The sequence below is a fragment of the Prinia subflava genome, chromosome 1 (genome assembly GCF_021018805.1).
Source record: "Prinia subflava isolate CZ2003 ecotype Zambia chromosome 1, Cam_Psub_1.2, whole genome shotgun sequence".
Classification (NCBI taxonomy): domain Eukaryota; kingdom Metazoa; phylum Chordata; class Aves; order Passeriformes; family Cisticolidae; genus Prinia; species Prinia subflava.
The window spans coordinates 98,758,257-98,781,241 of NC_086247.1; the positions used below are offsets into that span (position 1 = coordinate 98,758,257).

The window sequence follows — 22,985 nt, forward strand, 5'->3', positions numbered from 1 at the left end:
CCTGTACTCACTGTTTTTTCTTCTGGGCTCCCATTGGGCACCTCCACAACTCTGAGGCCATGGTCCACCTGCAGCCTTGCCCTTGTGACAAACTGGATGACCGATGAACTGTCCTGAGAAGTAAAAAGAGGAAGAACTAGACTTAACAACAACAACAATAAAAGCACAAATCCCTCTGCCAAAAAAACCTAACAAACCATCAAACATTTGCCAGTGTAATAAATACACCCAGACAATGCTTAGTAAAGGCTAGGTTGGCAGTTAAGTACCAGCCCGGTTACAACTCTGCATTGAAAAAACATACTTTATGCTCATAACAGATAGATGCACCTGAGCACATTATTTCAGATTACAAAAAATTAGGTATGTTAGACTTTAAACACATACTTTGTATTTGGTTTGTTAATGTTTCCCACATTTACCACAATAGCAAGACAGAACATTTCCAGTAACATAGGCAGGCTCAATACTAACTGTGAAAAATGTTTCGATTTGTCTTTCAAATGAACAGAAAAATTATATACAGAAACTGGGATAAACTACGATATATCCCAGGGGGAGACCTTCTTCTTTGATTCTGTGCATGGCAAATATCTTAATTACTCACTGTACAATTCCTCTCAGTAATACATATTTCTCCAGTAAAATGCCCAGTGCATTTTAACAGGCATATTTCAATAAGGTGCTGCTTCAGCTTACAGATTAGTCACTTGTATGCGATTTGCCTTGGGAAGGGTATGTAATAAGTAGAAAATGGCATGCACCGGTGATACTCAAGCATGTGTAAATACTGTATGTCTTTTAAAGGAATGTTGCTAAAAGTAATCTTAGAAGGCACCCACCAGATGGGATGAATCCTGGCTATTCGCAAGTCTGAATTTCCCAGAAATGTATTTTGCATGTATTCAGCTACTTACTTACATATTTCAGCATTTCTATAAGCATGTAACAAATACCTGAAACTCCTGGCCTTGCCTGTACTTCCTGTTTTCAAATATGAACAAACATTAACAGACTTATTGATTTCAATTGTAAAAGCTCAGGGCTATTAATTATTTTAGCAATTGTTTTCTAATAAGGGCTCTCTCTGATGCTTTTAATCTAACAACTATCAAGTAGGTTTATTTTAATAGACTCATGTTATCAGCTTTCTCCTCCAATTATCTTGTTCCCTCATAACCTTACAGCACCTTGCCAGAATTAGAGTCAGCATTTTTGTAAGTAAAAGAAAATAGGTCAAAATGCAGAAAATTACAAAATCTTAAAAGATTTGCTGTCTCAGTGGCTTCAAGAAATTAACTTGTAACCATTTGTTTCTTGTCATAAATGTTCAACATTATGTGGCCATGATGCATCTGCTTTGAATAATAATTGAATAATTTCTTTGAATAATTTGAAGTAAAAATGACAAAATTCTGCCATGTCTCTACACAGAAAGATAATACATAGCTGGTTACAGTTTATATTCACTTAGATTTTTTAGAATGGCAGCTTTCAGAAATCAATTCAATTTTCAGAAATCTCTAGCCTTAACACCATGCACACAATTAGGGGTCTCATTTGTCATTTTTCAATGTATAAATTTCTGAACTAAATTTATTTCTATCTTAATGGGTAACGGGTAAGAACTAGGATTAGCACCTCCATACACACTGTTAAAAAGTAGATCCATTTTCTTTGATACCATGTTTATTTTTCACACACTAGTAAAGAGAGGAAGAAATGCAAGTTTTGAGTTCATTGGTTCACATAAGCACACTTAAATTGGCACTGAAGACAACCCACAAGGAGACCACGTACCTTTTTGAGTATCTCGGTATTCAGCAGCATGTAGATATTTATATCACAGGACTCTGCTTTAGGTAGTGAGCTTAAGTTGCAATGTACAATTAAACAAGATCTGCCTGGTCTCTCACAGTTCTACAGGAAATATGGAGAAAGTTGTTAGGCAAAGGAGGTAAAAATGCAATGATAAATTGTGTAACAGCAAACACACCAGAAAACTAAGTTATACAGTAAACTGCTATAACACAGCACTCTTGCATTGAAATAACTTTCAAGACCTTAAGATGACTGGATACAGATGCCTGCATGAAAGCAAGCCAGGTAAAATTTCCTCTGCAGAGCTGCTGAGCCAGGCAAGCTTTCAGGACTGGAAGGAACAGGATCACAGCTGCACATTAGCCCTTTGTGTGGGTCAGGCACAAAGTACAGAGCAGTGACCACTGCTCCCACATGCCTTTGACAGAACATGGGAAGAACAAAGGCTCTAGTAACAAAGTCTGTGCTGCTATGTCAGCCAAAACCCTTTCTACTGCACTTCCTGAGACTTCCTATTTACTTTTAAAAACCAGACAATTACAATCACTAAATGTCCCCCGAGCACATCATCAGTATTGTTATATATGCTCCACAATGAACTATCTGCTTCAGATCTCCATGCCAAACCATGCAAAATGTTTTATAAAATACTCTCTATGTTCAAGTGGTGCCCTAAGTGGTATATTTCTTACCAATACTTTTCTGCCAGACTTCGTGAAGAAGGCAAATATTGTGTGGAAAATATTTTCATTCTCTTGAGAAACAACACATGGGCTGTGGTTTCCACGGTAAGAACAGCTTCCTTTGTCCTGACCAACCTGCATGCACAATTATAAATCACAATTATTATTCCAAATTAATGAAATTATACAAGAAGGTTGAATTAGCCTGTCTGTAAAACACACACCTAAATCTGAGCTAAATGTCTGGGCTCCCATTAATAGTCAAAAGAGAAAAACCACCTTGGGAGTCAAAAAACCTTAAAGAAAGTATCTGAAGTGAGCCAGATGAATCATGCACTGGAAATGCTTTGACTGGAAAGGATACGAATGTGTATAACCTAGCTCACATGTAGGCATCTGTGTTCTACATGTCTAGAGATAGAGACAGAGGAGAAAAACCTCAGCAAAATATGTTATGACATAGCATTTTAAATCAATAGCAATTGTTACATTGCCCTGGTTACAGGGATAGTAGGCGGAGTTTAGCATTAGGGCTGACCCGAAATCTTTCTCTACATCAACCCGCACAAGTTATCGTCTCTTTAAGACTTGGAGTGAAGCAGAACCTCTGTGTTTTACTCCAGTACACAAAACAGGGAAGGGTACTTCGTGCCTTTAATAACAAGAGACAGAAACATGGAGCTCTCCCTTGCGTTCTTTCCGGGCTCTCAAGCATTTCAAAATCCCTTCAGCCGCTGCCGTAGGCCATTTGCCGGTGTGAAATACAAAGTTATGTTTCGTGTCAGGGAAATGAAGAAAATCTGTGTAATCATAGTGATGGAACACAGCCATGGGACAGTTATAAAGATGAGTTCTAATAAATAGCTGAGGAAAGCATGGAAGGAAGTTTTTGAATAAATCTTTTGCTTGCAATTATCTATTATAAGTCTCAAGCTATTCTGCAATTAGTGTTCTTTAATTATAACTTTAGAAGCTTGCTTTGTATTAAAGAATTTTAAACTGTAGTTTTAGAGTGCAAAAAGGTTTTTTTAGACAAAAGAAGGAAATAAGGAGGGGGCTCAAGCCTCACACAAGGTGGGAAAACATCCTGGACATGAAGATATGACTTCAGCTCACTGATTTATGGCTCCTGGAGAAGGAAACTGGACATCACTATTGGAGATGGATGGACTTGAAAATAGAGATGGGACCCCCACATCTGGAAGCCAGATCCCACCACCTGGAAAAACATATCCTGGAAGTACATCCTGGAGTATTGAAATATCAGAATAGATCACAATGGTCTATAGAATTATACAGGACAATCTATAGATTTATGGCTGTTAGGTATTGAATTGTGACGTTAAAACTAGAAATGGAAACTGCTGAGAAAGCTTATGAATATGTATAAAATACCATCAAATCCAGCAATAGGCGTGCAGTTGGAAGGGAAAACCCCTACCACTGTACCCAGCGCTGCCTCTTTGCTCACACTTTACCATGTTAATTAATTAATTATTAAATTGCTGCTTGATATATTGGCCGTGTCAAGCGTCTCATTTTTAACACCGGGGAGGGAAGGGGCTTGCCCGCTGCCGCCCGCCGCCGCCTCGCCGGAGCTCAGAGCCGCTCCACGAGTTCCCGGCGGTCCAGCAGCCGCGCCGCACCAGGGACAGCCCCTGGTGGGCGGCGTGGAGCGGGCAGCCCGGCAGCATTGGCTGCTTTGGGACAAAACAGTTTTTCCAGAATTTTTTTTTTTTTTTGTTCCTGTTCCCCGTTGGTTATTCGTTTGGCGAAGAGGTGGGGGGGAGCTGGGGGTGGGGGGGAGCTGGGGGTGGGGGGGTGGGGGGCGGGAAGGAGGGGGAGGGAGGCAGTTTTGAAACAACGGAGGCTTTTTGCCATGTGGTTTCCTTCATTCTCTCTCTCGGCTGCGTTGTCCAGGGAGGGCGTTCTCCACCATCTTGTCTGTGTTCCCTGGAACAATTAGGGCCATCTCCTCCGCATTTGTGAGTGCGCGTCGAACCGTTTGCCTTGTGTATTTCTTGATTATTGCTGTTTTGGTAAGTAAACAGTTGGGTATGGGGGTTTTTTCACTTATATTTCTTCGTATTTGTCTCTCCTTGTCAGTGGAAAGGGGAGAAGTTTAAGGGGAAGCAATTTATTTCGGAGACCCTACCCTGTAAATTGTGTTAAACTAAGACAATAGTGTTACCCTTTGTACTACCTTTTTAGATGTTTTGGCCAACTCAGGTGCATCCGTGTTTATATCAGAACTAACAAGATAAATCTTCGTGTAAACGCACAAGCCTAATGCACTAAATCTGTTCTTTTACCTTTAGCAGAAATAGTACAAAACCCCCTTTGTGTCATTAGCTTATTCACTTGTCCAAGAAAGTAGATGACTGAGGCAACTAAGACTTGAAGAGTACCAAACTGATAAAATAAGCTTCAGTCAAGATAATCTTGCTCAAGAAAAGCTTTCCCACTTTTTGCAACTTATGAATATTTCCTGAAAAAAATTACTGAAATTTAATAAAATCTATGACAACAGAGTATCAACAAATTCTTCCTGAGAAACCACCAATTGACATTCTTACACGTCCTGCTGCTGACCTCCTCCCATCCTCTGACAGGATGAAAAACTGAAAACTTGTACCTTATTCAATTCATAAATCCTTGAAAGAGGGAGGAAAAATCCCCCAAATTACTGCATATTCTGAGTCTGATTCAGCATTACACAGTTTGTATCTGTGTTAAGTATTGTGAGAAAAAGAAGCAAAACCCAAAGGTCTATCTAGATTTTAAATGCTATTTTCTAGACAAGTAATATATATGTCTCTGTGAAAGATGTACCTTCTCTGTTTCACTGGCCCACAAATTCTTCATAATCTGTTCTTTGCAGTATGTATTCCCAACATGACTTAACATAATTTGTTCTTACATTCCCAACAGATATACCCAAAGTTTACAGTCTCCTTGGGCTCAGTTGAAGATTAAGACTATGATTTATCCAGATCACCTGAAATGAGTTTTCATTATTTATTTTAGGTAAGAGATTCATAAAGCCCATAAACATTTATTTCTTTGATCTTTCACATGGAAATTAAATCATATCAACTAAGTACTTGTTCTTTATTCCTGAAAGTTTAAGTTACAGATGTCATTAGATTTATTCAAGAGATACAGGAAGGGCAGTACAAATTTCTGTGCTACACAAGCTTTTGGCATACTCCCCAAATAGTCGTGATTTATATCTTGTAAAAGTACAGTGTAAGAATGAGCTAAAGCAGAAATATCTCAAAAGACTAAAAGGAATTGTCTAGCATGAAGCAACATAAACCTAGTTCTTTCTACTTGAAGTTATTATCTTTTCTTAAACTGAAGTTGGGCATAATTTTTAAAACATTTTAGCTGAAACAGAGAAAGGCACCTCCAGAGGACCAGCTTGGAAGTACCTTTTCCTCTGTGCCAACTACACAGCAATCCTATGTGAGGTGGATTATAAATTCGGTGTTTAAGTCCATATTAGGAGGGAAACATGCAAAAGCTAAGCACCTCCTGTTACCTGCACTGCTCTGGAACAGTCCATCAGGTCACCTATACCCTGTTTTAGCAGCCAAAGACAGTATCTACTTCCTAGAAGGCAGACATTGCTATTTGGCCAGCAGAATTTGGGGGGATTCAACCAGACAGAAATGAGATTACACTCATCTGTGTAGTTGTGATCAATTAGTATATGCTGACAGCCAGGAGGCAGGAAAGGATGCAAGGCAGCTGAGCAGCAATCCATTTCTATTAGCACTCTTGGAAGCCATAGAGCCACAAAACTGGGAAAAATTAACAAAAAAATTCTAAATGGATGGATCATGCTAAGGTAGAAGCAAATCCATCCTTTTCAAAGGACTGGCCACAGTTGGTTTGGTGGGATATTTTTTAGTGTTTTTGGTTTGTTTTTGTTAGGATGACTGTTAGACACATTTCACATCATCTGTTATTCTCAATTTTTGCATGCATAAGGGTTCAGTCAACCAGCCAAAAAAAACTTGTGGCAACTTTTCAATAAACTTTGTTTTCAATTAAATATTCATCTGTAGAAAGACAACTAGTTAAATAAAATCTTAGCACAAAACTCCTGTTTGCATTATGTTTAGACTGAACAGCATCTCTGAAATACAAATCATGATTTGTATTGTGAGCTTCTTTGTGAATTTCTTCTTGTTCAAAGATGATGCCACCTTGTACACAAACAAGGAAATTTCTGGCCAAATGTTTATGATTTACAGATGCAAGAACTGTACAAGTCTTTGAAATGGAGTAGGAAGGAAGCCAGGCTCTTCGTCAGACTTTGAGTTTCAGGTTACCTGGCATACCAGAGCTTTTCGAAAATTTCCATTTCTCAGCAGCCTATAAACAGAAAAGGACTATCCCCAGAGAGGTCTTCCCAGGATCCAGTATCCAACATCTTACAGAAACAGCAGAAGGGACTTTTTTGAGCAGTGCACAGGATGTGGAAAGAGATATGCACTGCCTTTGTAGTCAGTGCAAAAACTATACAGAAGCCACAGAGGAATATCAATATCTAACTCTTAACACAGATGAACAACTGGGGCAGGGAGCAGGAGGCGCAAAAGGGAGGCTCTCTTAAATCCTACATTAAGACTACTGATTGGGAAGTAAAAACCTTTTCTAAGAGTAGAAGTAGCCTTTCAGCCTTCCAAGAGGGACTTCCAAGGAGTTTTGTTAGAGCTGTCTCTGCTGAAGGTTGTTTCATTCTATTTTCCAGAAACTACTTATTAAGTTCTGAATAAAATCATTTGTGGTCTGGTGCACTGGTCTGGTGCATACAGATAAATCTGTACTGGAAGTGTACCTAAAATCTGTACCCAAACAGAGGTAGACAAAGTCCACGTTAGCACTTAAAATAGGCGAAAGAAAGAGATAAACTGTGTAGCATCCTCAGCACGTATGCTCATGTTACACGTTTTTCTAACCTGCTCTGAGTCTGGTCCTGTGGTCTAAATGTGCTGCAGGCACAAATTAATGGCTGACCCAAACAGCTTTACACTGCAGGAAAAAAAGCACCTAATTTTAAAGATCTTAAATAATTTTTTACTTTTTCTTCTTCTCTATATTCAATGGTCCATGTTATCACATACAGTCTAGACTACCACACATATCATGAGTTTTTTGGGGGATAACAGCGTAAAATTTTTGCAACACAGAGGTAAGTATTAGTAATTACTGATCCTAGCCTTCACACTCCTGGAAAACATTTCTAATTTAAAAAAATACATTTTTTGCAAAGAAATTAAATTTTCAGAATTCCAATTCTAAACTGAAAAATTTGTAAGGGAGCGGTTGTCTGATGGAAGTCCAAACATTTTATAAAATCTTTTCACAGAGAGTTGATATATCTATTATTTGTCATTTTCATTATTAGAATGAAGCATGCTTTCACTATCTTGAATGTCTTCAGCTTTCATGTGAGGCAAACCAACATTAAGAGCAAAAGTAAAAAAGAAGTTTTTACTGACAATCATTTCTTCTTACTAGAGTTGGGATGTTCCCATTCTCTAGCAATGTCTTGTCTTAGGCTGCAAAACATTTAACATCAATACACCCACCATGTTTTTTCTAGTTTTTACCTCAATTTCAAAGGCACTTTTGTCAAACTGCTCAGCCCCAGTGTAAAGAAAGATTAAAAAAAATCATTCTGATATTCTCACTTTGGAATATCAGAGTGATTAATGCAGTAGCACAGCCTGCACTCAAATATCGTGTGCATTCTTGAACACCACTGGATGTCAGAACAGCCTTCAACATTTCTCAACAACACATTACTGTCAGCTGCCTCACTTAGACATCTGTTGCACTTGAAAATCCCCACCTTTCAGACAGTTTAAAGTGGACATCCAAAACTTAAGGGACTGAAAATCATTACTTGCTCCAGAATATATATATGTGTGTGTGTGTGTGTGTGTGTATGTATATATATATGTATGTGTGTATATATAGATATGTGTAGTCTTCTGTTGCATTCAACACGTGCATATACATGTAACATGCATAAATGTAAAGAGATACAAGCCAGAACATTTGTACTACACTGACTGTAAATGGCACCTTGCATAACAGGCCTCTACATGTCACCATAATTTTGCAAAGGCTACTAATATTAATAATCTGTCATCATGCAGAATAGCACAAAATCCCTCACACTGCCTGTACTACCCATTCCAACTCACACCATTCTCTCATGTTATGATTCTATAAATGATCACACATTCAGAGACAAGTTAGTCTCTAGCTTTGTTAATCTACTGTAAGTTGCTCTCCCCTTGAGGAGCCTATGAACATGCTTGAGACATTTAAATAGGACTGCCTGTACAATGGGTTACTCTGTCAACTTTTTGTTGTCAGCACAAACCACTAAATTTCTCAGAGACAAGATATACCCACTGGAGGAAGCATGCACATTGCTCTATGCTTTTAAAATGCTCTATCTACAACAAGAAAGAAATTAGTGCAAGATGACTTTAATTGATTCTGAATATTTGAATCTGAATTAATTTTTTCCTGCTATTTTATGGGTTCAGCAGAGGTAAACACATAAAGTTGCAATGGTTTTTAATCATGTAAGATTACACCACTCTTGAGAAAAAGTGGCAGGAGGACATTTCAGAGTGTAACAGTTGTATGTAAAACATATCATGTACACTCCACACGTCATATCCTAAAAAGTCTGCAGAATTTTTAATAGGGCTGTATGAGAATAGCATGTTGAATTTATTGCATACACAGGAATCATCATCTCTGACTTTCCTTGCATGTGTATGGATTTATGAGAATACTTTGGCCTGGTTTGCAACACCAAGAAGGTACCAGTGCAAAGGGGAAAAACATCACACATTTTCCAGGAAACACAGATGATAACCAAGGGCTGCCAGTGAAGCCAGGTCACCTGGGAGTGGTTGGAGTTTCTAGAAGAAATAATACACCTGCTGCCTCAGCACATTCCCATTCTGCTATCAGCTCTGTTTCCCACCTTTGAGGTACTTACAACATCACCTCTGCCCATCTGTAGCTACTCTTGGAACATGGCAACTTCTAGCAAGTCTTTGGGGCCTTTCCAAAATTGTTGGGGTTTAGCAAACTGTTAGCGAACAATTTAAGGGTTTAGGCCACATTACCTGTAACATAAACTTCACAGGGGAACTGAAAGCCAGTGGCCCTTTCTAGATTTAACCTCAAGCCATTAACATGCATCAAAAGGCAAAACCTCCCATTTTTCCAGGGCCCTGTCAACCCGGGAGAAGGAAATTACAATTCCAAAATGGGCTGGACAGGACAATTGACGATCAAGCAGAAGATGTGGATATTAGCAGCTGGCGTGGGGTTAAGTATGTGCAAGTGATAGGAATCTCTTGGAAGAATGAGAGAAAAATGGGGGGAAAACTGGCTGTTGCTTCCAGCAAAGCACTATGTACAATCTCCCTGTTACACTGCTGTATATAAGAAGCCAAGGGCTATTCCTGTATATAATGAGTGACATTTTACAAAATAAATGGGTGAGCAAAGGTGTATCTTCAGCTCATTATGCTAGCAACACTAAATTTCCACTTAAAGCTTAAGGTTTCCACGCTCTTTCAGTAAGTCTGGGAATCACCTCTTGAGCTAAACCATCACTAGTTGTGAAGGAGAGCCTTGAAGTCAGCAGAACTAAACTCATAAAAAACAAGTATGAAGGTGGAATCCAGACATGAGTGCATGTGATAAAATCAAACCCAAATCCGACCTCAGAAAAAGTGTGTGGGAAAGTTCAGGGAAAACAACATGAGATATAAGATATTTGGAACAGCAATTTTACTTGCAGGAAACGTGCTCAAGGTCTGAACACAGGCCAGTCATTTCACAAAATTTTTAGCATTTTTCAACTCTGTAATGGATGCCTTTCTCATTATCCCTGGACTACACTGACTCTAAAGGACAAGGAGTTTGGCTGTGGTATGGAAATTGCTGGCAGAGAGTTTTTACGTATTTTCCCCTTTATGTTTTTTTAAACTGTTTTATTTATGTATGAATAACTAAGCAGGGGTTCAAGTTTTCAAACTTGAAAAATAAATAACAGATGTGTTCTCTGTCTTTGTTGCTAATCATAGCCCATTCATCCTAGTATTAGCAAAAAAAATGTATGCAAGTATTCTGATTCAAAGATACTGATTCACCCTTAATTAGGTGAACAAAAAGAATTTATAAGCAGGATTAACCTAACATGTCACACTGAGAAAAAAAGGGTACTGACAAAAAATTCCAGACAAGGTCTGACTTTCAACAGTAGACAAATAACTTATGTAAATATGTTATCTGACTACTTGCACTGTATGCCAAGAATGTTTAATATTCACAGATAATGAAATATGTTTAAATCAGAGCACTCTTGTTGATTCTGGTAATAAATTTGAGAGCCACTGAAACAACAGAAAATAATTTTAAAAATTAACCCATTTTACACAACTCTTGCAAGATTTCAACTAAAAATAGCAATGATGGCAGGGAAAACCAGTACTCCACAGATCCAATAAGTAGCCTTACAAGGCCATGAGAAGAGGGAAGGGGAAACAAAGTGGAGATGCTAAAGCATTAAATCAGCTTAGAGGAGGAGTACACCATAGCTCGGGCTTCTGCTCCTCTAGACACCAGGAGAATGTATCAGATGTATGTTTGGCATAAGTCATGCCAATCTGATTGCAATGCCTTTACATGTTTTTCTGATGCACTTAATATACAGCTTTGATAATATACAAGTTTGATAAGCATGATTCTTGCAACATTGGCCTGGTCTTGGCCCTGCAACCACTTTGCACATACTTAGCAGCAATCCCCAGAAGTACTGCTCTCAAGAACTAGTGATTCATACCCAGTTTTGTGATAAAAGTAAAGATCTTCTCATATAAAGTTCTTAACTTACAAGGCAGCGGATTCTTTCCTAGATAGAACTGTACATGCCACATGTACACAGTAAGAAGAACCACTGACCACTTGGTATGATTTAACTGTGAGGTCCACAGAAGGTTCAGGCCTAGGAACGAATAACTGCCACCTTACACAAAAATCAGCTTACCACTAACATTCATGTGCTCCTTATAGATTGGCCTCTAGCAGATGAAACCTAAGAAAGGGTTACTGAGAAATACTTTTCCTCTCCCTATGACAAACTGTGAAATGCTTAACCAACATATGAAGCAACAAAATAATTCTCAGGGAATGTCTCTATTTAGAAAGCCCCTGAGATCACTTGTCATTTGATGTTCCTTCAGCTAAGTTCTATCTGTCTACAGCACATCCTTTCTGCAGCCTTACCTATGATGTATTAAACACAAATAAGTCCATGTTTATTCTTTACCTAATTGCTGGACTTTCCTTATGCACTGTGTTGATGTAAGGATGAGGAGCTCTGAAGACTGTGCAGGTAAGTACACTCCCTGTAAGGCTCAAACAATTCCTGTGGGATGTTTCACTAAAATAGACATTTGAATGTATCAGAAAGGTGCCTAAGGTCTAAACTCTCCTTAGAGGCAGTGGAGGGAAGGTAGGACTTTGAAGAGGATGATTTTCCTTATCTGCTGTAGACAGCTGAAGATTAAATGGGTCATTCTCACTCAAAAAACGTCTTGGGAGGTGGAGGAGATATATTAAGCAGAAGATGTCCTTTGTTTCCAAGACATCCTCAGAGTTTCCTCCAATTATTTATTTATTGATACTTTTGATACCATCTGGTACCTTGCAGAAGACTGGAATGATGTACTTTCAAAGCCAGTAGAGAAATCCAATAAAAGATGCTTATTTTCAGTCTGATACATGAACAGGGAGGAAAACCTTTCTGTCACCAGATATGCACAGATACCATTGTTTTAAATGTTTCCTTGTTTTTTACTTCCTTCATTTACACCACAAATCTTGTACATTAGTTACAGAAGAGAAAGGCTAGTCTAAGAGTCAGGATTTAGAACAGGATTGTGTGTTAAAAGAAGTTATTTTCTGAATTTCCTTCTTCATTGTTTTTGGCAGGAAAAGCTTTACCAATGGAAAAATGGTGAATTTTTACTCATTCCTTCAAAAAGAAGGAAAAAATTGTAGACTTCCTTTTCATTCAGTATGCTTCAATAGGAGAAGCTTCCTTCTCTGGCTAGGAAGCTTACAAAAACCAACTATATATATTTTTTTCCACACCTCAGCAAAACCCCTAATTACTACATGATTACTCCTGGTAATCTGCCAAATTTCCTGCTTCTTTCATCATTCTGATAACAGATTATTTCTATATCCATTATATTTCATGTCTTTCTTTATCTGAAATTTCCTTTTATCAAAAGGCAAATCAGCCATCTTTTTCAAAATTAGAATTCACATATTCAGCCAAAAAAAATAGGAGCTGTGGGCCATTCACAAATTAGCAATGCTTTCAGCTGACCCAAAATATTGATCAAACTGCCACTCAATTGAAAGACCATGATTTTTGGGGGACAGTGTTGTAAAATTTCAATACCTAAGTAATTACACAAATTTCACTTTAGTTTACAAGCTGATCATGAGCAGGCCACAATTGGACAAGAATATCATGTTACTGTGGCCTGATTTAATATATGGATCACAATGGTTTTTACCCATGTTTCATTTGCCTCGATTTTTATATTATTAGACTTCCTTGAAAGACAATTATATATTTACATTCAAAATATTTTTTCCAAGAACATCCTCTTTAGAATTTTCAAAAAAATCCACTGCTTATACAAATACCATAGCACTTTCATTTCTAGAAGATTGGGTCAAAACAACTGGAAAATGTAAAAAAAATTTGTTCAAATCTGGTTTTACCTAAAGATCCCAACTAGGAAGCCACAGAAAACCTTCTTCCATGTTATGAAGTTTTGCTCTATCTTCAAGGATGCACTCAGCAATGCATTAAAAGATTATTTTTGAAGCTTTGGAAATACCGTGAGCTCTGACCAAGGCACAGCTTTTCTATTATGATGCAGATGGCAAAAAGGCTGCAGTTTTTTAGATTTATTTTAAGGTAGTAACCCAGAAAAAATCTTAATTTTTTAAGGCTAGGCAGCCTTTCCTGTATAACAATAGAAACTTAAAAGACAGCAAAGTTCCTCTTTACGTAAAGAGTTTCAGTTCATCACACTGACATTAGGAACTCTTTCTGAGCTGCTCTGCAGTCCTACTCTCTGTTCCTGTCTAAAGGCAACTGTGCCATGCTGGAACACAGTGCTTGCTTCTGCCTCTCCTCACAGCCATCCTGGACATGGCAGATGCACTAGTTTCTCCTGCAAGGGAGAGGGCTCCTAGGCAAAGCCAGATTCAGTTGATATCACTGAGGTGCTCTACACTGGGGGTGGGGCAGGGAACACCTCCAACTGCCTAAGCAAAAATGTTTTGGAACAGTCATTTAAAAAGCAATTAAAGTGAAAGGGGCAGATAGGTCACATAGTAACTGTACAATTTTCTGTACACAATTCTGTACAGTACGTTCCGTGGAGTGAATAATTCCTCCAGTAATCTAGCTATGCCTTTAAATATGGTGCCAAAATATGTGTATGCTAGTGTGTGTGTAAGTCATTGAAAGGAAGCGACTACATGCAGGATGACTAACACAAAGGGCTAAAATAAATCCTGCTGTAAGTGCAAGATGTACTTTGTACAATCTTTCTGTCAAATGTGGCAACCAGCAGCAGCATGAATTGCTGCTAGAAAAAAAGAATTGCTGCATCAAATACTATCAGCAAATATTTCTGTCTTCACATGCTCAGACTGCACATATATGTTTTCAGAGACAGGACCTGAAATGTCAAAGGACTTAAATAAATAAACCATCGACCAACAAACAAGAGGTTTTCTACATAGTTATATCAATATACAGGATTGCCTCTCTATGTGGAGCATGTAGTTGTGAGCTTGACAATCTCAACATATGCCTCAAGGAATACTCAAGCCCAACCACACTGTAAAGACCTTTGAAAGTCCTTTTTAGCTTAGTTTTAGGTTTTAAACATCAGCATTGCAGCAGACAAAGCATCTTATTCCTATGCTGGAAGATAAAACCTACAGATAATAAACAGAAATTACACTTAAGATTTTAAAATTGACAATATTTCTTTTACATTCTATATGTGAAGAAAAACCTCAATTAGTTTGGGACCGTTCATGGAATGAGACATCATGCTTTAACTCTTCTCTGTAACTTCTTTCTCTTTGTTAGATTACTGTGCAAATACAGGAAGAAAAATTACATGACTGTTATAAAAACTGGCTTTAAAACCTGTAACCTGTCCTCAGCCAACACTTGTAGCTCTGTGACTGACTCCATTTTACTTTTTCAACATTCACAGGAAGAGATCAGTGTTTATTTTATACAGCATTCCCTAAGGAACATTACAAGCATTTCTAGAGTTCCATGCTCAGGCAGCCATCAATGTAAAAGGCAACCTATAAAAGGAATTATCTTTAATTCTTCCATTAATTCATTCAGGTTTTATTTACTTTTTTAAATCTTACTGATATCCAGCTATCATAAAGGTCTCACCTGTGTAGAAAGAAAAACTAAGTGTAAAGTGAATATGCCAGACATAATAGAACAACTGAAGGAATTCTCTTTGTCATTTCAATAGAAGGACTTTTCATTTTGGTGCCTAAACAAAAAGTGATGGGAAGGGTTGGACCAGGAACTAGTGGCCTGGGCTAACTGGCCCATTTAAGGTTGATGGGGATAGGAGTCACAAGACTGAAGTAAAACCCATTTTTCACTCTAAATAATTCTCAAGATCTAAGTTTAGATGCCTAGGGAAAATCAACTAGATGGTTTCTGTATTATCAATGGAGACTGGCAAATGCTTCTTCAGAGCTGTTCCTATGCCCCTCTCTCCATTAATTGCTAGAGTAAGAGAACATAGTAATTTAAATATATTCTATTAATAGCAATTACTAAAACAGTAATTACTAGACTTGGACATCAAGAGTTACATGCAAGGGGGAGCTTGTCATCAAAAAACCGAGAACAGTATTTCTTTCCCTCTTTCTTCCAAATTCCCTTCTGTGTCATTGCCTAGATTGCAAACTCTTTCTGAAGAGACTGTCTTGGAACATATGCATCTTACTTTCCAACAAGATTCTTGTCTCAGTGATGGCAATAACATGGTTTTTTAATATTCTTGGTATCGATTCACCCCAAACAGGCTCTGCTTGGTACCTCCAGAGGAGGGAAGAGGATCATCCAGTTCAAATAGACAAATATGGTTTCCAACTGTTAATTCCTCATAATTGTATTTACCTTCAATGAAAATAAAATAAACCATAAGGCAACAATCTGATCCCGTTCCATAAAGCCAGCACCAGAATAATCCTGCACATATTGTTAATTTATGAACAGCTTCAGGAAATACCCTGGTTAATTTAGTAGGAACTTCCATTGTGAAGATCTTCTTGGCAATCCTAGAAAGCAGGTCCTTAGCTGGCAAGTCTGGTAGTGCATCCCTTGCCCTTGTGTATCCCTAGGTGGATACTGATCTTTCAGTTCAAGACCAAAAACACAGACAAATATAATGAGCACTGTTTTTCTTCCTAGAAGAATAGATAATCAATGGCTAGAAGAGTAGAGAATATACTCTTGTGTTAAGACTAACTTCTCTGCTTGTGTGAAGCTCTTCTATGTCATCATCTATACTACTCTATCACAACACTTTTACTAACAAGCTAAGGTATTTAATTTATTATATTTTTAAGCTGGCTGTTTTTTAACCTTTGCAAGAAAGCAAATACAAAAATACATAAAAACAAACAGCTACTTCTGGGAATACACAAGACAGAGTCAAACAGACTTGATTAGCATAGCTAGTTTGATAACCAAGATGCCATGGCAGGAACAAACAGAACTGTGAAAATTACAGGAGATGGGATTACACCTGCTTACGGGAAGAGAGAAGATTAAATCAACTTCTGCAAGCAAGGAATTGCTGTAAAATGCATGAGTTTTCTGTGTGATTGTTAACCTGATTATTGCAGTAGAAATCATTAACCTGTTTGAAATAGTATATCAGCTTTTGGGAAACCTGAGTAAAATCGAATTCTGATTACCGAATCAGTCTTCTCATCAATTGCCAATAGCTACTAATTTGACTTAAGTGTTTCCAAAATATCATTTACCACTGCAGAATCTGAGTAATGTCAGAGGTGAAATTTCCTAGCTAAAATTATTTCAAAATTTCTAGTATCCTCTATTCATTAAAAAATTTTAATAGGGAGGAAATTCAACTGTTTGGGTTTTTTTTTTTCCTAGTTTTCTTACAATTATCCATTTTTTTGTTTACTTCTGGCTTTTATTGTTGATTCATTCCCTTTATATATTGGGGGCTTTTTTGGGGGAAGTGCTGCAGAAACTGCAGTGCTGCTCCCAATAGACCTTGAATTATGTCTGAACATCTCTAAGGCAGAACTCCAAATGTCAGAATATCTCCATGATCTGCATTTGTCTTGAACAAAATGTTAAAAAAAATTCTGCTATAAAGGCAAAAGCTCAGAATGGCAGGAACAAATGAAGCATGAGGGCTGTCATTTCCTCTAAGACCAGCAGATAATACTTCCTATTAACACCTCCCAGAGATACAGACTGTTCCAGTGAGCCATATGTGATTGTCTTCCTGCTATTAATTTTTGTGCCCGAGAGACTAACTCAATCGACACAATATGAGGGAGTTTGCTCCTGAAACTATTTTGTGTGGTTTATGTGTATTTGAGACACTTTAGTGCTTTAACTATGGATTTTGACTCATAAATTTCACTGCCTTATATCAGAGAAGTGGCAATAGAATTCCTAGCTTTAAGATAAAAACCATTATGTCATCAAATCCCAAGTGCTGCATTGTAGAAGCCCTTGAGCCTATTGGGGAACTTCCAGGGCAATGCCCTGGAGGAATCTACCATAGGCTTCAAGAATGCCTCACCACTTAGGGTGAGAAAAAAGGCTTCCCGCATGGTGCTCTGCAGCACTATGTTAATCTACCTCAGTTTTTTGCTTTTCCCATTGGCCTGTTGGCCTTGCCCACCTCTGTTATCCCAGTTCTAGAGGGTTCTTCTTTCCCTGTTTCCTCATTGGTTTTTATTATCACTGATTGTCCACCCTCATATTCCCTACTGGTTGTTGCCCTTTGCCCTGCCCTTGCACCCTCTGTTCACTGGCCCCACTTACCCTTGTACTTAACCCTGAGCCCTCCATTACCCTTTTCTTTTATCCCTGGATCCCCTCAGCATGTGGCTGCAATAAACTCCACTGGAACTCTAAAGAGAAGACCCTTCCTGCCTTTCCTTCACTGACTTATCTGTGATGTATGCGAGTGTGGATTAAGTGACTGTGTGCCTGCTCCAGCGGCTTCCTGAGAAGACATTTTCAGGGAGGTAGCCACTATCCATCCACGCCACTACAAATTGGCACCTGAACATGGGGCCTTCCGTGGGCTCCTTGACAGTGTCTCCAGTGGCGCTGCCACTGGACAAAAGCCTCATTCAGCTGTTCCAGTTCCCTGAGGGAAAACTCCAATTTTCTGGGGAAATTCAGGGGCCGACCAGCAACCCTCTGGAGCGTTGAGGATGTCACAGATCGGTTGCATCGGCAAAACACCTACTAGATTTTTCTGTTGACCCACTGGAGTGATGAGTGTGTTGTGGTGAAGGTCACATTTTATTCTATTTTCACGGTTTAATCTTGTGGGAGGGAGAAAGAGTGAAATGGGAGCAAAGCTCACTCTCTCACAGTGGGAAGTTTATCTCCAAGTTTATGATACCCTTGCTAAAAATTATGTTAGGTTTTCTAAGGGAGATTTAAAGGCTTTTGTTCACTGGATTCTTAAATATTTTATGGATATTACACAGGAATCAGTTTTGTCAGTTGAGTTTTGGGACAAAGTTACATTTTCTACAAAGTGAGGGGGTTTTTGGGTTGGAAAGTTTTATCTGATTTTTTGTTCTACTTATGAAGTGACTGAGGGTTTGGGGAAGAGTTTGGGGATTGTTAAAAGTTCGGTACCCCAGTTATTACCCCAGTTATCATGTTCCTCCCCTGTGTTCCTGTTCCCTCGTCCTCTCAGAAGAGGTCTGGAGATGGAAACTGCCAAAAGGCACAGGAGTGCTACCTGCCTTCTGCCATCTCTTGTCCTCTTCTCTCCCCTTCTCAGGTTGGCACTGATCACATCAGCCTGAGTTCTAACATGACCTTCTTTCCTATGTGCTATTACTAGTTCCCTCATTGAGTTCTGTGGCTCAAAATGGCACCAGCCTTGTGAGGGGATCTGCCATTTTGAATGACTCGCCACCAAATTTTCCTGCTGTCACACTTGCCTATTACCTGCAAAGAGGCCTCACAACAGCAGTTTAACATTTCTACAAAAATAAATTTCAAACTACAATTCAGTCAAATAATGTGCAGAGAAATGCAACCTGTTGTTGGGGAAAAGCAATACAAACCCTGCTAGCATTTATTACCACAGTGTTCAAGACCATACCACCCAGCTGAGACCTCCTTTATAGAATGACTGGCTTTAGAGGAGATATCGACATTTGGGGAGATAAAATCCATTAAGAAGATTCCCACCTCTCTGCTGTGAACACACCCTCTCCTACAGCACCAGAGACCAGAAAATGAACAAGGAAACGGGTCATGATATTTTGGCAGGCAATGTGTCAAAGGAAAGGTGACCTGCATATAAAGCTGGACTAAATAGACATTAAAAGGCAGTGCTACAGAAATTTATATATATGCTGGAGAACTAATGAAGTCTGCTTGGCGAGATGACTCTGTCCATACACTACTATTGCTTCATACAATATCCTCATATGTTTCTCAATCATTCTGTCTTTAGTGCCCATCTGTAAGCCATATCTATATTTATTTTGTACCTTGCAACAACAAAAATCTTGGAAACTTGCTTAGAAAGCTCCTTCAGATCTATATTTACACATATTCAGTGACACTGTTACCTACATAATAGGTAATATTTTGCAGCTGAAAGGCTAGAAAAGTAACCAACAACATGAAAGTATAAAACTTCCTTTCAATTATCCCAAAGAGCTGTTTTCATTTCACAAAGGCAGATTACTCTGCATGTCAACAATAAATTTACCTCATTAGTAAGGTTTCTGTCTTTTGGCCACCACGGTGTAAATGATGGATTTTAGCCTAACAAAGGCTTTGAAACAAACAAACAAACAAACATTAGAAATTAAATCTAAGAATTTGTCTACCACATGTTGAATTTCTTTGAAATTGACAAAAAAATCATCTTTTGAAAAGCATTGTGTTGAGAGAATAACTTTCTCTATTATTTATGTTTGTTAAAAGAACAGCCAAAATGAGAAAATTGTAACATGGACTATATCAAAATAGATATAGATAATGTATTCAGATCTAGCTGATAACCACAGAAAAAAACCCTAGGGAATCTAAGTCAGCTTGATAAAGCATCCTACTGATACTACATACACCCTTTAAGCCTCCTCAGTCAGGGAGAAGATTCAGAGACAATCCTCTTTGCAGGTGTGACTTGTGGAAGTGTTCTCTATATTTCCTTCAGCATCAGCCTGACCTAGTTTTACATGGCATTGTAGGAACCCAGGAACCTACAGCTAGTTGTCTTTGCCCTAGGTGAAGGAAAACAGCCAACAGTTGGAGGATTTCAGCTACTTACCATCTGGACACAGATGCAAAAAATCTTTGATTGTCTTAAAAAGCAACTGATTCACTGAGTTTTGGTGGACTTCTTTTGTTTTAGTCATCAGTAGCTCTCAGTGCCTCTCTGGGATGAGAGCACATCATAACATACTCACCATCATTTGCTGAATATGAAATATTTCCGCTCCAGTAGCAGAGAGGCGGTTTGGAATTGAAATATCAAGAAAAGCTCCGGGAAGAGTGCTTGGTCCAGCATTGTAAACCTGTAAGAGAAAAAAGGAATACAAATAAAATTACATACTTGACTTCTCATAAATGGGAAACTACTGTAGATTCAGAGCTGGGGGTACAGGTAAATTTGAAGACACACAATTACTTTGCAGGTTTTTCAATGTTTTCAGACTAAGACTTCTTTTTCAAGTGTGAGAATGAAATCAAACAATTAGCTTACCTAACAGTCTTCAGGCACAGCTCACATATCAAAAGAGAAGCAGTTTTGCAGGATAATTGCCAGTCATCAATACAAACCACATAAGACTTCTATTTTATATAAAGAGACACTGCTAGTACACTGAGTGTTTTGTTAATAAAATCTTGAAGGTTATAAGAAATTATTGTCTCAGTTAACATTCTCATTTCCATCTGGTAACCACTGCATGATATTCTGCATATGTTTTCCTTAAAGAGCAGAAACCAAATAATTACTGTGACTACTGAACTGTGGGTTTTCTGAGTGAGTTGCCAGGATATGCATGTGAAAAACTTCCATTTAAGTTCTGGAATTTTCAATTAAATTACACTTTTAGTGGAAAATATTAGCTATCACCCCCTTGCCCACAACATTTCAACAAAAACACAAAGAGTTTCCCATCCACCACTGGAATGTATCCAGTGAAAATTCCAAAATTGATGGGGTTTTGCTGAAGAGAAATAATCCATGGAAAAAATCCATTAAATTAAGTTTTCATTTGTATTTACACTTTTTTATTATGAAAAATATTTTGTGGTTCTTTTTAACAACATGAATATAAATGCATAAAAAATATTAAAGTAAAAACATGAAGCCCATTACAATATTTATCCACACTGAGATACTACCGTGAAAAGATGTAACATGCAGTTGTTAATTGTGTAATATACAAATATTAAAAACAATAGGTTTTCATTCTTCAAACACCATTTATATTTGAAGAAATGCCTGACTAATAAACAGAACTAGTCTGCAATACCAAATCCTTACAAAAGCCCCAAGGCTCCAGGCAGGGGGAGAAATCCTATTAGAATGGAGTATGTTAAATGCTGCATGAAATACAAACATAATGTTTCATGTTAGACATTTTTAAAACTTTATCTCACTAAGATCATATATGAAGTTATTGCAGATAAGGCATTTTCTGTTTCCTTGTTCATATTGGATCTAGTAGAGATTTTCACATATAAAACTGCTATAAAGGCCCATATTTTTGTAACACATCCTCTTTCTGTTCGTTAAAGAACTATTATTTTTCTCCATCTGGAGAAGTTAAATATATGGCAGGAAATAATTAAGCAAAGTGATACAAACAATGCTTTGCCTTTTCTGAAACTACCTTTTCTCTCTGATACACACAGTTATAAGATTTACCCCATTACTTGAGAGCAGATGTGTGACTTGTTATGGTATAATTTTCTATTTCCATATGGAAAAAGAAATTAATATTGCAACTGCTAAGTGTGTGCATGAGAGACAAGAGCGTTTGGTAGGACAAATGGTGGCACTGCCAATACATAGATTCTCTCCCCCTTCCCTGTTATCACTTTGCTTTGCTGAAAATATTTATCTAGTTAAAGCATCAGTGCATCCATTTTTCATCTGGATTAATCAATCACTGGGTATGAGGGGAAGGAAGGGAAGAAGACCTATAAACCCCCAAGAAGGAAACCAGAATCACAAGAATTAATATCCTGGTTCACAAAATCTTTTATGTCCTGAAATCCTGCTTTCAGTCATTCAGTAAATAGCTAAGGGCACTTTATGACAGTGGGGGCTTAATTGTGCTGGATCTCAATCTGTCCATGGAGGTAGACATGTTATTTGTTATGCGCTGAGTTTTCAGACTAGGAAAACAGAGAGAAAAAAGACAAAACACTATTTTTTCACAATAAATGAACTGCATGACTTGTCATTCCCTAGTCCCATCTAGTGGTCAAAAAGGATTTGTAAGACTTGTAATAGATGCAGTTACAGCAGTGAAACACAATGCCAGTTAATTTTGGCAACATCACAAGAGTTTTTTATAGCAAATCATCTATGTATTTTGCCACATCAGGAATCCATCTAACTGCCATGTGAGGTGTAATATATAAGTAACACTTGAATAATGCTGAGATGCTATGAGATGCTATGAATTTGTTGAAAGCTTCTCACACCTGTCTTTTCAGTGTCCTCATCTCTTCCCTGTACTGTACCCTTATCAGTAGTGCTATAAATATTTTCATACTGGGGCATTTAGCAAGCCTGAATCCCTAGCACAGATATGTGTTTGTTCTCTTGGATAAAGGCTGCCCACTCCATTAAAAAGTATCAGTACTCCACTTTTAACTTGACTTCATCCAAGATGTGGCACTTGAGTAACTAGAGCTCTTTACTCAGCATGTGAAAAAAGGTCAAAGAGAAACAAATGGTAGGAGTTTTTTCCCAATGGAAGTGAGGTGCCATGTTTGCAATTTTTGTCATAATATATTCAGATAAAGGACATATGCTGTCTCTGCACACTGTAAATATGGTATCCTGTGGCAGT

General features: G+C 38.0%; 1 protein-coding gene and 1 long non-coding RNA gene across 3 annotated transcripts in view; one reads left to right on the forward strand and one right to left on the reverse strand.

Annotated features, from left to right (window-relative positions):
- The window catches only part of ITGA9 (integrin subunit alpha 9), a 241,550-nt gene that overhangs the window by 31,170 nt on the left and 187,395 nt on the right, over window positions 1-22,985 (reverse strand). The window contains exons 23-26 of the mRNA XM_063404980.1: window positions 20,361-20,468; window positions 2,514-2,639; window positions 1,801-1,920; window positions 12-113 (exon numbers count right to left, since the gene is read on the reverse strand). Coding sequence (XP_063261050.1) covers window positions 12-113; window positions 1,801-1,920; window positions 2,514-2,639; window positions 20,361-20,468 — 456 coding nt within the window. The remainder of the gene's footprint in view (window positions 1-11; window positions 114-1,800; window positions 1,921-2,513; window positions 2,640-20,360; window positions 20,469-22,985) is intronic.
- On the forward strand, window positions 2,651-10,482 carry LOC134554463 (uncharacterized). 2 transcript variants are annotated; one of them, XR_010081262.1, is made up of 3 exons: window positions 2,651-4,283; window positions 4,425-4,543; window positions 5,436-8,583. It is a non-coding gene; the product is annotated as an uncharacterized LOC134554463 (long non-coding RNA). The 2 variants fall into 2 exon arrangements; XR_010081264.1 differs by lacking the exon at window positions 2,651-4,283 and adding an exon at window positions 9,778-10,482 and having other exon boundaries at window positions 4,340-4,543; window positions 5,436-5,531.